Source organism: Echinops telfairi, unplaced genomic scaffold (assembly GCF_000313985.2).
Source record: "Echinops telfairi isolate 266 unplaced genomic scaffold, ASM31398v2 ScPeMD7_5;HRSCAF=22, whole genome shotgun sequence".
Taxonomy (NCBI): Eukaryota; Metazoa; Chordata; class Mammalia; order Afrosoricida; family Tenrecidae; genus Echinops; species Echinops telfairi.
Window position 1 is genome coordinate 2,557,782 of NW_022103901.1, and position 13,185 is coordinate 2,570,966.

The 13,185-nt window shown below is 56.4% G+C and overlaps 1 protein-coding gene across 1 annotated transcript in view; it reads left to right on the forward strand.

Annotated features, from left to right (window-relative positions):
* The window catches only part of SDK1 (sidekick cell adhesion molecule 1), a 513,921-nt gene that overhangs the window by 423,367 nt on the left and 77,369 nt on the right, over positions 1-13,185 (forward strand). The window contains exons 22-25 of the mRNA XM_045284375.1: positions 1,781-1,890; positions 3,328-3,478; positions 4,343-4,580; positions 12,348-12,463. Of these exons, the coding sequence (XP_045140310.1) occupies positions 1,781-1,890; positions 3,328-3,478; positions 4,343-4,580; positions 12,348-12,463 (615 nt within the window). The remainder of the gene's footprint in view (positions 1-1,780; positions 1,891-3,327; positions 3,479-4,342; positions 4,581-12,347; positions 12,464-13,185) is intronic.

Below are 13,185 nucleotides of genomic sequence, written 5' to 3' on the forward strand. Positions count from 1 at the left end.
GCCTAGTTTGGCCCACCCAGCTGTACCTCCCAAGGGCTTGAATACGAGCATGCTCAGTTTGGGGTCTTCATAGGGGTCTCATGGTTGCCTGCTTTCTTTCCAACCTCCTCTATGGGGGTCTTTGCAGGCATGGGAGGGACAACCTCCCATCCCCAAGCTAGCTACCCAACAGATACAGCCCTGACACCACCATTCCTGATTTAAACCATGGGCATTCCCTGGTTCTGTGCAAACGACTGCCCCTTGGTCCGTGTCCAGGTGCCACAGGAGCACAATGACATTCTCTGGCTCCCATCCTTCTCGAGGGCCACCAGGGTTGGTTATGGTCCACACGGTCGGATGTCTGTGCATAGTCCGTAGGGGAGGGCAAAGCCGTCCACCTGGCTGGTCAGCGATCACGGAGAACCCAGTGGATGTTGAACCTCTGTGAGCCTCAGACATGGGTGAAGGCTTCTGACTGCAAAACCACAGCTTTCCACAGCCCAAGGCTCAAGTTCAGGGCACCAGCACGCCTGGTGACGCATCAGCATGACAAAGAAACCCGTTTCCACAAGGATCCCATCCCTGGGACACTGTGCCCACCCCCTCGGTGCTGTGGGCCACTGTGGGGTCTTTTTGGTGTGTGTTTGAAGCTGGGAGGGCTGGGGTCCTGGGGTGAGGAGAGGAGAGTCCCGCTGGTCAGTGTGTGTGGGGGGTGGGCCTGGAGCCTGAGTGAGGACATGGGAGATAGCCATGGGGGGAGGGGCAGCTGTCACTCTTCATTGCAGGAGTTTGGCCACGCCCCATCTGGGCCAGTTTATTTTTTTTAATTGTTTTATTAGGGGCTCATACAACTCTTATCACAATCCATACACACATCAATTGTGTCAAGCACATTTGTACATTCATTGCCCTCATCATTCTCAAAACATCTGGTCTCTACCTAAGCCGCTGGCATCAGCTCCTCATTTTTCTCCCTCCCTCCCCACTCCCCCCTTCCTCATGACCCCTAGATAATTTATAAATTATTATTTTGTCATATCTTGCCCTGTCCAATGTCTCCCTTCACCCACTTTTCTGTTGTCTGTCTCCCAGGGAGGAGGTTATATGTAGATCCTTGTAAGCGGTTCCCCCTTTCCAACCCACCTTCCCTCCACCCTTCTGGTTTCGCGGCTCACACCACTGGTCCTGAAAGGATCATCCGCCCTGGATTCCCTGTGTTTCCAGTTCCTATCTGTACCAGTGTACATCCTCTGGTCTAGCCAGATTTGTAAGGTAGAATTGGGATCATGATAGTGGAGGGGGAGGAAGCATTTACGAACTACAGGAAAATTGTATGTTTCATCGTTGCTACATCGCACCCTGACTGGTTCATCTCCTCCCCACGACCCTTCTATAAGGGGATGTCCAGTGCTGGGCCAGATTCTAAGTCCTCATCTACCCAGTGAGAAGAAGGATGTGGGGAGGAAGGGTCTGTCTAGCTCTCCTGGGTGGCCAGGTGCTCGTTCATTGGTCCTATGCCTTGGTCCAGGTCTCCTCTTGGCACAGGGCCAGGCAGCCTCTCCTTGTGTTAGACATGAGCTCACTAGGAATAAGCACGCAGAACCACCTGGGACCCATTTCCCAATGACCAAGCTTGTGGCTACAACCCCCACCCCCCACCCCACCCCAGATGCCATGAGGGTCCAGTCAGAGCCTGTGTGCCATGTGGGGTACATGATCTGAGTGCCCAGCCCACCACAGTGAGCACAGCCCCAGGCCGTGTGGCCCAGCAGCCCCCCTCACTGTCCTGTGTCCCCAGGTCGGGGCCATTGGCGACGAGGAGGAGTGGGTCAGCCTGTACGAGGAAGAGAATGAGCCTGACGCCCAGACGCTGGAGATCCCGAACCTCACGCCCTACACTCACTACAGGTGAGCCTCCCCAACCACCAGGAGGTTCCGGGCCCTATAACACACCCATCACTGGCATGCCAGTGAGCTGCCTTCCAGGTAAGGATTGCAGTCACCCAAGCCTGCAGCAGCAGGTTGGGCAGACACGCAGGCAGTTAGTTGGGGGCAATCCCAGGCAGAGCGTGCCCCGACATCAGATGAGTAGCACCCATACCATCAGCATCAGCTATCAACGCACTTGCTCCCAGTGTCCCCCTCCCTGGTGCAGATGAAGCTTGGCCACCAGGAATCCAGGGAGCTGGGCATGGTGGGGGGGTCTGTCACAAAAGCCCCTGACTGCTATGGCTCTCTGCCAATCAGGTGGGCCATGTTGGACCTCTCTGCTTTCCCCTGGGGTCTCAGGGGCTGCTAGCCTGGCCAGTCATCCATCAGGAGGCCCGGAGTGCCGAACATGCCTTCTAAGCTTCTTCTTCGCCAGCCTGAGGCTTCTCTGCTAATGTATCCTTGGCCTGGCCCCAGCGGTGCCACACTCTGGAACCCTTCTCTCCCTGCCACCGAGTCGATGCCGACTCACAGGGACCCTAGAGGGCAGACTAGACCTGCCCCAGTGAGTTTCCAAGACTGTAATTCTTTACAGGAGTAGAAAGCCTTGTCTTGTTCCCATGAAGCAGCTGATGGTTTCAAACCACTGACCTTGCAGTGAGCAGCCCAGTATGTAGCCCACTGCTCCACCCGGGCTCCTCAAACCGAACTCACTGCCGTTGAGTCCATTCTGACTCACAGCCACCTGTGGGACAGGGAGACACTGCCCCTGTGGGTTCCCGGGACTCTTCACAGGAGTAGAAAGCCTCATTGCCCTCCCTTAAGGCAGCTGGTGGGTTCAAACTGCTGACCTAGTGGTTAGCAGCCCAGCGTGGAAGCACTGTGCCGCCAGGGCTCTGATGAGACCTGACAAGAAGCTTTAAAGAGCCGCCTCATGCCACCCTCGTTGGGCAGACGAGGCATCTGCGAGGTCTGATGGGCCCTGGAGGTGGCAGGGGCCGGGGATGAGCTTGGGTTATTAAAAACAAACGTGACTTTCAAAGCCGTCGTCTGCCAGACAGCGTGCTCCTGTCGTGCCACAGGAGCGCCACCTCCTTTGGGTTGCAGGACATTTCCCGCTCCTCCAAGGTTGTTGCAGGAGCCCTGGTAGCATAGTGGTTACACACTGGGCTACCGACTGCAGAGTCGGCGGTTCAAACCCACCAGCTCCTCCACGGCTCACAGGAGGGTCACTATGAGTGGCAATTGACCCAGTGGTGGTGTTTTTAGGGGCAGGAACCATGGACGTAATTTGTATGGAAAGAAGCCAGGGACTGGATGACTCAGCTGGACAGGCACTTGGGCCTCTTCTGTTCTGTTCTGGCCTTGAGGTTGGCTTGGGAATAATCCTCCCCCGCCCCCCCATTTTTACACCAGATTCCGGATGCAGCAAGTGAACGTGGTGGGCCCGAGCCCATTCAGCCAGTCGTCCAGGGTCATCCAGACGCTGCAGGCCCCGCCGGACGTGGCGCCGGCCAGCCTCACCGTCCGCACAGCGAGCGAGACCAGCCTGTGGCTGCGCTGGGTGGTGAGTCGTGCGGCCAGGACCGGCGTGGGGAGCTCAGGGTGCAGGGTGAATCCAGAGTAGAGCAGCCTCTCTGCGTCCCCTCTCTCTGAGGCCAAGTGCATCCCTTCGTGAAACGGCAAAGTGTCCCACTGCACAGCTGGCATGAGAGCATGCCTGGCCCGGCCTTCGCATTCCTAAGTTACGTCACGGGCTCTCTCACTGGACCCAGGATGAGACCGCGAACCACTGCCGTTGTGGCGATTTCCAGCTCCTGTGAGGCAGAGTCGAACGGCCCCGGGGGCTTCTGAGGCTGTAACGCCTTCAATATCTCGGCTCATGGCCCTCAAGGGGATTCTGTCCCTGCAGGACAGGGTCGAACTGTCCTGTGACCCTTTACGGGAGCACAAGGGTCATTTTCTTCCTCGGAGCAGCTGGTGGTTGTGAACTGCCAACCTTGCAGTTAGCAGCCTAGCGTGCAACCCCTACACCACCAGGGCCCCTTGAATCCACGCTCCAAACCAAAATTGAACCCACTGCCGTCAAGTCCATTACCACCGACAGTGACCCTGTCGATTAGCATGGAAGCACCCTTGGGGGCTCCTGAGTCTGACAGTGTCAATGGAAGCAGAAAGCCTCATCGTTCTCCCTCCGAGCGGCTGGGATTTCAAACTGCTGCCCTTGTGCGTAGCAGCCCAGATCCTAACCCATGATGCCACCAGGTTTCAAAGTCAGCCACGGTGCATTCAAGGGCATCACAGTTGGCTACAGGCATGGGCAGGGAGGGGTCCCAGGGAGAGGACAAGTAGAAAATCATGCCTGGGGAGTGACCCACCGGGGGCCGTCCGGTGACCCTGTCTGCTCACCTTTGCCTGTTGTTCCCTGCAGCCCCTGCCGGACTCCCAGTACAATGGGAACCCTGAGTCAGTGGGCTACAGGGTCAAGTACTGGCGCCCGGACCTCCCGGCGCAGGCGCTGGCCCAAACCATTCACGACCGGCTGGAGCGGGAGTTCACAGTGGAGGGCCTGGAGGAGTGGACGGAGTACGACGTGCAGGTGCAGGTCTTCAACGCCATCGGTGCCGGGCCCTGGAGCGAGGTGGTACGGGGCCGCACTAGGGAGTCAGGTGAGAGCAGGGCTGCCAGGTGGCAGCTGCCGGCCGTGGCCCCTCCCAGGCTCCCCAGAGAAGTGGCCTCAGTTCCCTGACCCCTGCTGCACCAAGGGCAGACGTCCCAGGGGCTGTCCCGCCTGGGTCTGCCTTGCACTTGGTCTTCCCTGTTCGCTGCTAGGGGCTCCTCCTGGATTCAGTGACACCCCTCGCCTCCAGCACGATGGAGCAAGGCACTGCCCGGTCCTGTGCCGTCTCGTGATAACTCACTAGTGGGACTCCTGTGTCCCACAGGGTTTCCATTGCCTGCCTGTGGGTGTAGATCTCCAGGCCTTTCTTCCTACCCACGGCCACCACTCACTGCCATGGAGTGGACCCTGTGGGACAGAGTAGAACTGTTCCCTCGGGTTCTCCAAAACTAGATCTTTACAGAAGCAGACAGGCTCCTCATTCTCCCGAGGAGCGGAGGATGGGTTTGAACCGCCAACTCAGAGAGAGCAGCCCAATACTTAACCCAGTGGGCCACCGGGGCTCCCATGCCTTCCTCCCTGCTCTCAGGCCCCTACCATTGGGTCGATTCTGACTCACGGGGACCGTCTAGCACAGGGTAGACCTGCCCCTATACTTCCCAAGACTGTCATTCTTCACGGGAGCAGGCGAATATTCTGCTCTTTCTCCCAAGGGCTGTGGTGACCTGTCTGCTCCCTTATCAGGGCCCTGAGGGTTAGGACCCTCCCCAGGGCTGTAAGAACAGGGGTGACGGTGCTAAGGGACCCCACAGACCTGAGGGGACGTGAGCAGGTCTGCCGGAGCCAGAAGCAGCAGAGAGTCCTGCTGACCCTCACAGGCTGTGAACCTTCCTGGCCCTTCCCAGGCTCTCCGGAGACCGCTACGCCTAGGGCAGATACCCCAGCGCCGGGTCCCCCTGGATCCACCCTGGCACATGGCCTTCCTTGTTCACTGCTGGAGGTGACTGTTAGTCTACTTTCTCAGAGCTGGGGCCAGAGGGTCCCAGACCCTCCTGGAGTTTCCCTTCCTCTGATCTATCTTACCCAGTGCCCACTGGGGGTCGAGGTGGTGTGGACAGTGGTTCAACCCTACCAGCTGCTCCAAGGGAGGAAGATGAGGCTGTCTGCTCCCACAAAGATACATAGCCATGCAACCCCCAGGGGCAGTTCTGCTCTGTCCTGGAGGGCTGCCATGAGCTGGAATCGATGGCCGGAAGGTTTTTTGTCCGTCTGTCTGTTGTTACTTCACCAAGCATGTCCTTCTCCAGATGTCAGGTCCAGGGGGTGGGAGACTGTCTCCCCATCATTGCTTCTAAGAAGCACTGGCCATGCTCCTCTGAGGCAGGAGCACTGTCCTCCCAGCATTCCACGGGCTGCTCGGTCAAATGGAAATGGGTTGCTTTGGAGAGTGGTTCTGTGGAATATGGCCAATTAAGGGGTACGCCCAGAGAGCCCTGTGAGCCTGTAAGGAAAGAGCAAGGCCATGGCCACCATGACAACTTACAAGCTCTGAATCAGACAGATCCTCACAGGAGGTCTTCCCTGAGAAGCCAAGGCTGGCCCTGGGCTACAGATAGTCTGTTAGAAATGAGGGGTCAAGACATAGGCATCTCACCTCCTGACGGCGTGATTTTCCCATGGATGGTTACCCAGCTCTGCTGCCGGCGGTCTTGGATCTGTGTGGCCCTGGAGGGACGGGACCAAGGCGTGATAGGGAACAGCCGCAGGAAGAGGCAGACTGAAAACACAGAGCAGAGCCGAGGATGATGGGTAAAAGATACCGGTTAGAAACCGCGGGCTGTAGACAGGGCCGTGGAGGGAAAGGGGAACCCCGGCCATCCGAGGCATCCGAGAAGCCGAGGGGCAGAGAGGCAGGTGCTGAGCCGCCCTGGGTGGGGTGGGGTTGGAGGGCCCAGCCTGGTGGATTCCAGAAGTGGGATTTGAGCACATGTAGGAGTTTTTTTTTTTTTTTTTTGGGGGGGGTGTCCTCAAGTGTATACAGGATGGGGAGTCAGAATGCTTGGAGACAAGGCTGAGGAAGGCTGTGCTGGTGTTCACTGCCACCCATTCAGTACCGACTCTTGGCCACCCCCTGTGTGCAGAGAACGGCCTGAGTTTTCACGGCTGATACCATTCGGAAGCAGATCATCAGGCCAGCCTTCCAGGAAGCCTCTAGGTGGATTTGAACCCCACCTGTCAGCAGGTGGTTGAGCACTTGCTCTCTTGGTGAGACCAGGGTTGGCCTCGGAGGCTGTGCCCTCTTTGAAAGGGTCGACTAGGAGCCTCTGGCCACCAGCCGTAAGAGGGTAGACTAGGAGTACTTATCCATCAGCTGTGAGAGGGTTGATCATATCAGCCAGCGGTGAAAGGGTTGATTGGAAGTATCTGCCCATCGGCTCTGAGAAGGTAGACTAGAAGTATCTGCCCATTAGCTCTGAGAAGGTAGACTAGAAGTATTTGTCCATTGGCTCTGAGAAGGTAGACTAGAAGTATCTGCTCATTGGCTCTGAGAAGGTAGACTAGAAGTATCTGCCCACTAGCTCTGAGAAGGTAGACTAGAAGTACTTGCCCATCGCCTCTGAGAAGTTAGAGTATGTCAACCAGTGGAGGGAGGAGACACTGGAAGTATCTACCTACTAGCTCTGAGGGGGTAGACTCGAGGTGTCTGCTCGCTGGCTCCGAGGGGTCAGGGCATCAGCTCTGAGGACAGAGACTAGAAGAATCTGCCCACCCACTCAGGGAGAGAAAGGAAGCGTGGCTGGGTCTATTTGAGATCTCGCTATAAAATAAAAAAGGAGTTTCTTATCTTCCGCCTAGCTCCGGCTCCGTTCTGAATTTATCCTGTGAAATGGTGCAGAGTCTCCCAAATGAGAAATTAATGTAAAAGATGGTTCCAGTTGCCCAAAGCACAAGTGACAAAAGGAAAATATAGCGAAATCAGGCCTCAGGGGAATTACCAATGTTTGTGCTCCAGAGGACACCATCAAGAGTCTGAAGACAGCGTCCGGACCGGGAGGGAACGTTTTCAAATTGTTTGTCTGGGAAGGGGCATGTGTGTGCAACACACAGGGAACTCTCACAGCCACACAACCAAGGGAGAAGCGGCCGATTGAAAAAGAGACAAAAGACTTGACCGGGCATCGCTCCGAAGACGATGCTGAAATGGCCAATGAGGAGATGCTCACTAGCCCTCAGGGAGTCAAACCCGAGCCGGCGCCAGCGCCAGAGCTGTATTCTCACTCAAAGAACGCTGGATCGTATGTGTGTTTGGTTTGGTTTGTTTTCGCAAACCTCTCATGCTCCAGTACCCCAGTATGGTATGAATGCTGGGTGTGAAAAGCTCAGTGGTGGAGAGGATTGAACAATCATAAAGACACATGCACCCAACACCGGGGCACCCGAAGACATGAAGCAAACACTGGCAGGCATCAAGGGAGGAGTAGACAGGGGTGCAAGCACACCGTCTTAGAGAAAGTGCAGCCGGAGTGTTCCTCGGGAGAGACTGGTGAGACTTGGCCTCGGACACTTGGGTGATCCCTCGAGAAGGATGTCCTGCTCTGTGAAGTCGGGAGCCCTCCCGGAAGAGGAACCCGATGAGGTGGGCTCACCCCATGGCCGAAACGATGGGGTCGGACGTGGAAAGGACGGGGAGGGTGGTGCAGGGTTTGTTCCATGGTCAGCAGGGTAACTGCAAGTCAGAACCCACCCCTCGGTGCCTGACCACAACGGTGGTTCAAGACTTTAATCCGCCACTTTCAATACTGCACGGAACATGGAGCACAGACAGCAATGAGGAGACGGAGGACCGAGTGGCATTCTACACCGACCGCAGCCACGGCTCCTGCTCCTGTGCACACGGATCCTTCTCCAGGGGGATGTGCACTTGAGGTCACATAGACCCTAAAAGACTGAAAGCACATGAAGTATTTCCTCTGACCACAGTGGAGTGAACTAGAGATCATCGCAAAAACAAAACTCCTGGAGGATACACAAGCGTACAGGGTTCCTAAAGCAGACATCGAAATTGAGATCACCAATGCTCTTGGGTCAAATGGGAAACACAACCTACCAAAAATGTGCGGGATGCAGGCAAGGCAATGCTCAGAGGGAAATGTGTAGCAATAAACACCTACATGAGACAAAGGGACTTCTCAACCTAACAGCCTAGCACAACAACTCCGGGATCTAGAACGATAAACCGAGGCTAACCCTACCGGAAAAAGAAAGAAAAGAAAAAACAATGATCAGAGCAGAAATATCAATGTAAAAACCTTAGAAGCAGCAGAAAGGACTCAGACCCAGAAGATGGTTCCTTGAGAACATTGACATTGCTGCCAGCACATTGCACACCTGTAAAGAGGAGGAGGGGTAAGAAGAAGATGGTTTCTTTAAAACAAACAAACAAAACAGCTCTGTTTATGAGCAGGGATACGGAGGAATTAGAGGGACCTGTAATGGGGCAACAGCACAGACGAATCTGTCTCGGAAGGACAGCCAGCATTGCTCCTGAGAGGCCGAGAGGCCGAGACTTTACCTCACAGCACTTAGGACCTGTGATCAGGAGAGACCAGTCCCTGGGGAAGGACGTCACGCTTGGCGAAGTCGAGGGGCAGCGAACAAGAGGAAGGCCCCCAGTGAGATGGACGGACAGGTCACTACAGCGCTGGGCTTGAACTTGTGAGGCCGGCGCAGGGCCCAAGGTGCTTTGTTCTGTGTACGCGGGGTTGCTATGGGTCCCAGCAGACGGGCACAGCAACAAGACCACAGGCAATGGGTAAAAGTAAGCCTTGCGTTGGGAATGGCGTGATCCTTCTAAACTTCCCCGTGGTGCACACTAAAACCACGGAAGTGTGGGTGGACTTCACACTGTGTGAACAATGTCGCCGTGTCCTCGTTCAGTAGCTGAGCACTGGGCTGATAATGGAAAGGTTAGTGATTGCCCCCACCCACCCCCAGCCCCCTGCTGCTGAGAGAGCGAGGCGCTGATCCCTATCTGCTTCATTAAGACCACAAGCTGGGGCAGCTGCACTCTGTCCTTCAGGCGCTCATTTTCAGGAATTGCCGGGACAGCAGTGGCCAACAAATCTTCCCCCTGGGCAAATTTCATACAGATAAATGGAGCTTAGGGAAGCATGCTTCTGAGAGTAGATTTCTTCCGTGCGGTAGGAAGGCCTCAAAGATCGTCCTCTCAGCCCACAATAGTTTCTTGCCCCCAGGACAAGCGCTGACCAGCTCTTTCTGAAGGAGTTGAAGCGACAAAGGACAAAAGATAAAAAGAAGAACAACACCCTCGCTCCTCCTGGGCAGCCAACAGAAGCAGCGCTAGCTCACCCCTGCAGGGGGCGGGGGTCAGCTCCGACTCGCAGCGACCCCCGTCTGCAGCAGAATGAAGGACAGCCGGGGCCTGCACCAGCCTCCCATGGCTGTGATGCTGGAGCCCAGGGTGACAGCCGCTGTGTCCGTCCATCTCCCCGAGGGCCCTTCTCCTGCTCGCTGCCCCTCGACTTCACCAAACACGATGCCCTTCTCCAGGGACTGGTCTCTCCTGATCACACGTCCAAGGTCCACATACGTTGGAGAGAGATCAGCCCGGCCAGACTGACCCGTCACAACCGGCCATGATGAGCTCACAGGGGCCAGGCACCGACGGAGCGATCTTCCAAGGCTCAGAATGAGCAGCTTAAAAACCGAAGCGTCCACTCACGTGGGGATCGACTCCAAGGCGGTGGGCTGGGTTGGGGTTGGGAGCACTTTAACCTCGGCGGCACCAGGGCCCCTCCACAGGTTGCTGACCCCTGCCGTCAAGTCGATTCCAGCTCAGAGGGGCCCTGGAGGGTGGCGTTACTACAACCCCAGAGGGTTTACAGGACAGAGTAAGACTCGTGGGCAATTGCAGCCAAGAATGTTCTCCCTAGAAGCCAGGGTGGTGAGACTTCGTCTCACATACTTTGGGCACGTTGTGAGGGGCACCCATCCCGGCGAAGGTCACCATGATCGGCAAAGTGGAGGCAGTGGAGTAGAGGAAGTCCCTCAAGGAGGTGGGCTGACACAGTGGCTGCAACAGTGGGCTCGGACGCCGTCCCGATTGTGAGGGCAGCGTGGACCGGGGGGTGCTTCCACTGCACACGGGGTCACCGTGGGTCGGGGCCAACTCCACCCGAGGGGATGGTCACTCACGAAGGCCACCTGTCTGGACGGACTGCCCCTTCCTCCGGGGAGTGGTTGGAGGCTTCCAACCGTGGCTCTCGGTGGAGCGATTAACCCTCTGCACCACCAGCCCGCTCCCTGCAGCAAACGATAGCCGTATTACCACCTCTTAGAGAAAATCGCCTATTATTTGTAATAGAACCATAGCGAGAATTGGTCACTTAAAGTTTCAAAGATTTACCCGCAGGAAGCAGGTAAGGATTGGAGGAGCCAGCAGGCTGCCTTGCTATGACAATGCCCGTCCCCCCGTCCCCCCCACCCATCCACACATAGGGACAGGGTTTTCAAAATGAACCAGCCACAGGCATCCGGGACAAAGTCTACTCGGTGAGCTCATCGGATTCTATGTAAGGTGGGAAATAGAGCCACACGTTGTGTGTGTATGTGTGCACGGTATCCAACCAGATGGCCCTCAACAACCACACAGGCGTGGGTGAGCACATAGACACTGGGAGGATTCAAAGGCTCACAGAAAAGCGGTGTGCAAAGATAACAGAATTCTCTGCCAGCTCTTTAAACCCCCACCCTGTGAGTGTGAGTGTGTGAGTGAGTGTGAGTGTGTGTGTGTGTGTGTGTGTGTGTGTGTGTCCGTGTCCCCAAATGGGCTGCCGTCAAGTGAATTCCGAATCACAGCAACCCTGTAAGTGGAACTGCCCACCTCCCAAGGAGTGGCCGGTGCTTTCCAGCTGCTGCCCCCACCCTGCCACCAGCTATCCTGTGCTCCCAGGTAGATCCGACTCAGGGCCAGCATTCTCTTCTGAGGAAGCCCAGCCATTGCTTGATTTAAGGCTGGAAGGTGACCCTGGGGCGGTGGTTTCCAGGGTTCAGCCAGTCTGTCGAATTTGTGCAAACTTGAACTTCTGTTCCACACGCTAGCCCCTTTTGATCAGGATTCCTCTTGAGAACCTTTGCGGATGCCTTTTCCTTGAGCCTTAGTTTTCTCATCCTAGAAAGTAGTCATAGGCCGTAGACCCCCCCTCCCACTGGGTTATCACTTCCCCTAACAGAGACCAAACGAAACCCACTATGGACTCCCCTCCCGCCACGCCACCCCACTGCATCAGAGTAGAACGCAGCCCTGTGAGGTCTACTCAGCTGTCACTTTTATGGTGCCAGGTGGCCAGGACTCTCCTCCTCGGCCTCCAGGTTTGTAGCCAAGTGCAAGCCATTTGAGCCCCATCCCCTCCACCCCAGGTACCGAAGCTAAGGACCACCTCCTACTGCACCCCTCCATGCGTGTGACTCCCTACGGCCCCCTCCCAGCCCTACCTCCCCTTTCACCCCAGCACTCTTCCCCCGAGAGACAAGCGAGCAGGCATGTCTCCATGCAAGAATGCAGAGACTGAACCAGGCCTGCTTCCTCCTGGGCTGAGCCACCAATAACCCCGGATTTGAGGCTAATATTAAGGGGATTTGCGTTTCTGCCGGACGCGTGTGGGATTAATCTCAGGAGTGCTCGTAACTCACTGCTGTCTCAGGGGCGGCTCGGTAGCCTGGGGAGGGAGCGGGCTTTTGTGTGCAGAAGCCTGGGACATGGAGAGCCCACCTGACCCCCTCTTGTCCTTCCCAGTGCCGTCTGCTGCTCCCGGGAATGTGTCCGCCGAGGCCGTCAGCTCCACACAGATCCTCCTGACCTGGGCTTCTGTGCCCGAACCGGACCAGAACGGACTCATTTTGGGCTACAAGGTACGTGTGCCTCAGGGGTCCCTCCTGGGATGGGGGGTGGGAGGCAGGCAGCTACTGCAGTGTGCCCCCAACCCAGTGGGTTCACTCTCCGCTACAAAGCACAGTGTGGGCCAAAAACAAAACAACACTCACTGCCCTCAGGTCGACTCCAGTGTGTAAGATTCTCTAGGACAGAGAGAACTGCCCCCATGGGCGCCCACGGCTGTAGCTCTTTACCGGAGTAGAAAGCCTCGTCTTTGTCCTGAAGGAGCAGCTGGTGGTTTTGAACTGCTGACCTCGTGGTCAGCAACCCAACTGCAGCACCGCTAAGCCTTCAGGGCTTTTCTCGGCATGGGCCAGTCTCCTGCTTTTGACACAAGGATTTCATGGAATCCCCCTGGCTGCTGCGGGCGCTATCAGAGACCACGGAGACAGCTCAGACTGACAAGGACCCTTGTATGGTTCCGCGCCATCTTCACCTGAGCCCACCCTTGGGGCCACTGTATCCGTCCATCTCATCGAGCGTCTTCCTCGTGTTTCACTGCCCCTCCACGTGGCCAAACAGATGTCCTTCTCCAGGGCCTGACCTCTCATAGCCACATGTCCAAAGGGTGCGGTCTCACCACTCTGGTCACACTGCTTAGACAGATGAGTCTGTCTGGCAGTGCATGCACCATCATTGAAACGTCTTAATTCTTCCTCGGCTTTCCGTACTCAATGTTCAGCTCTTCCCTGCTGGTGAG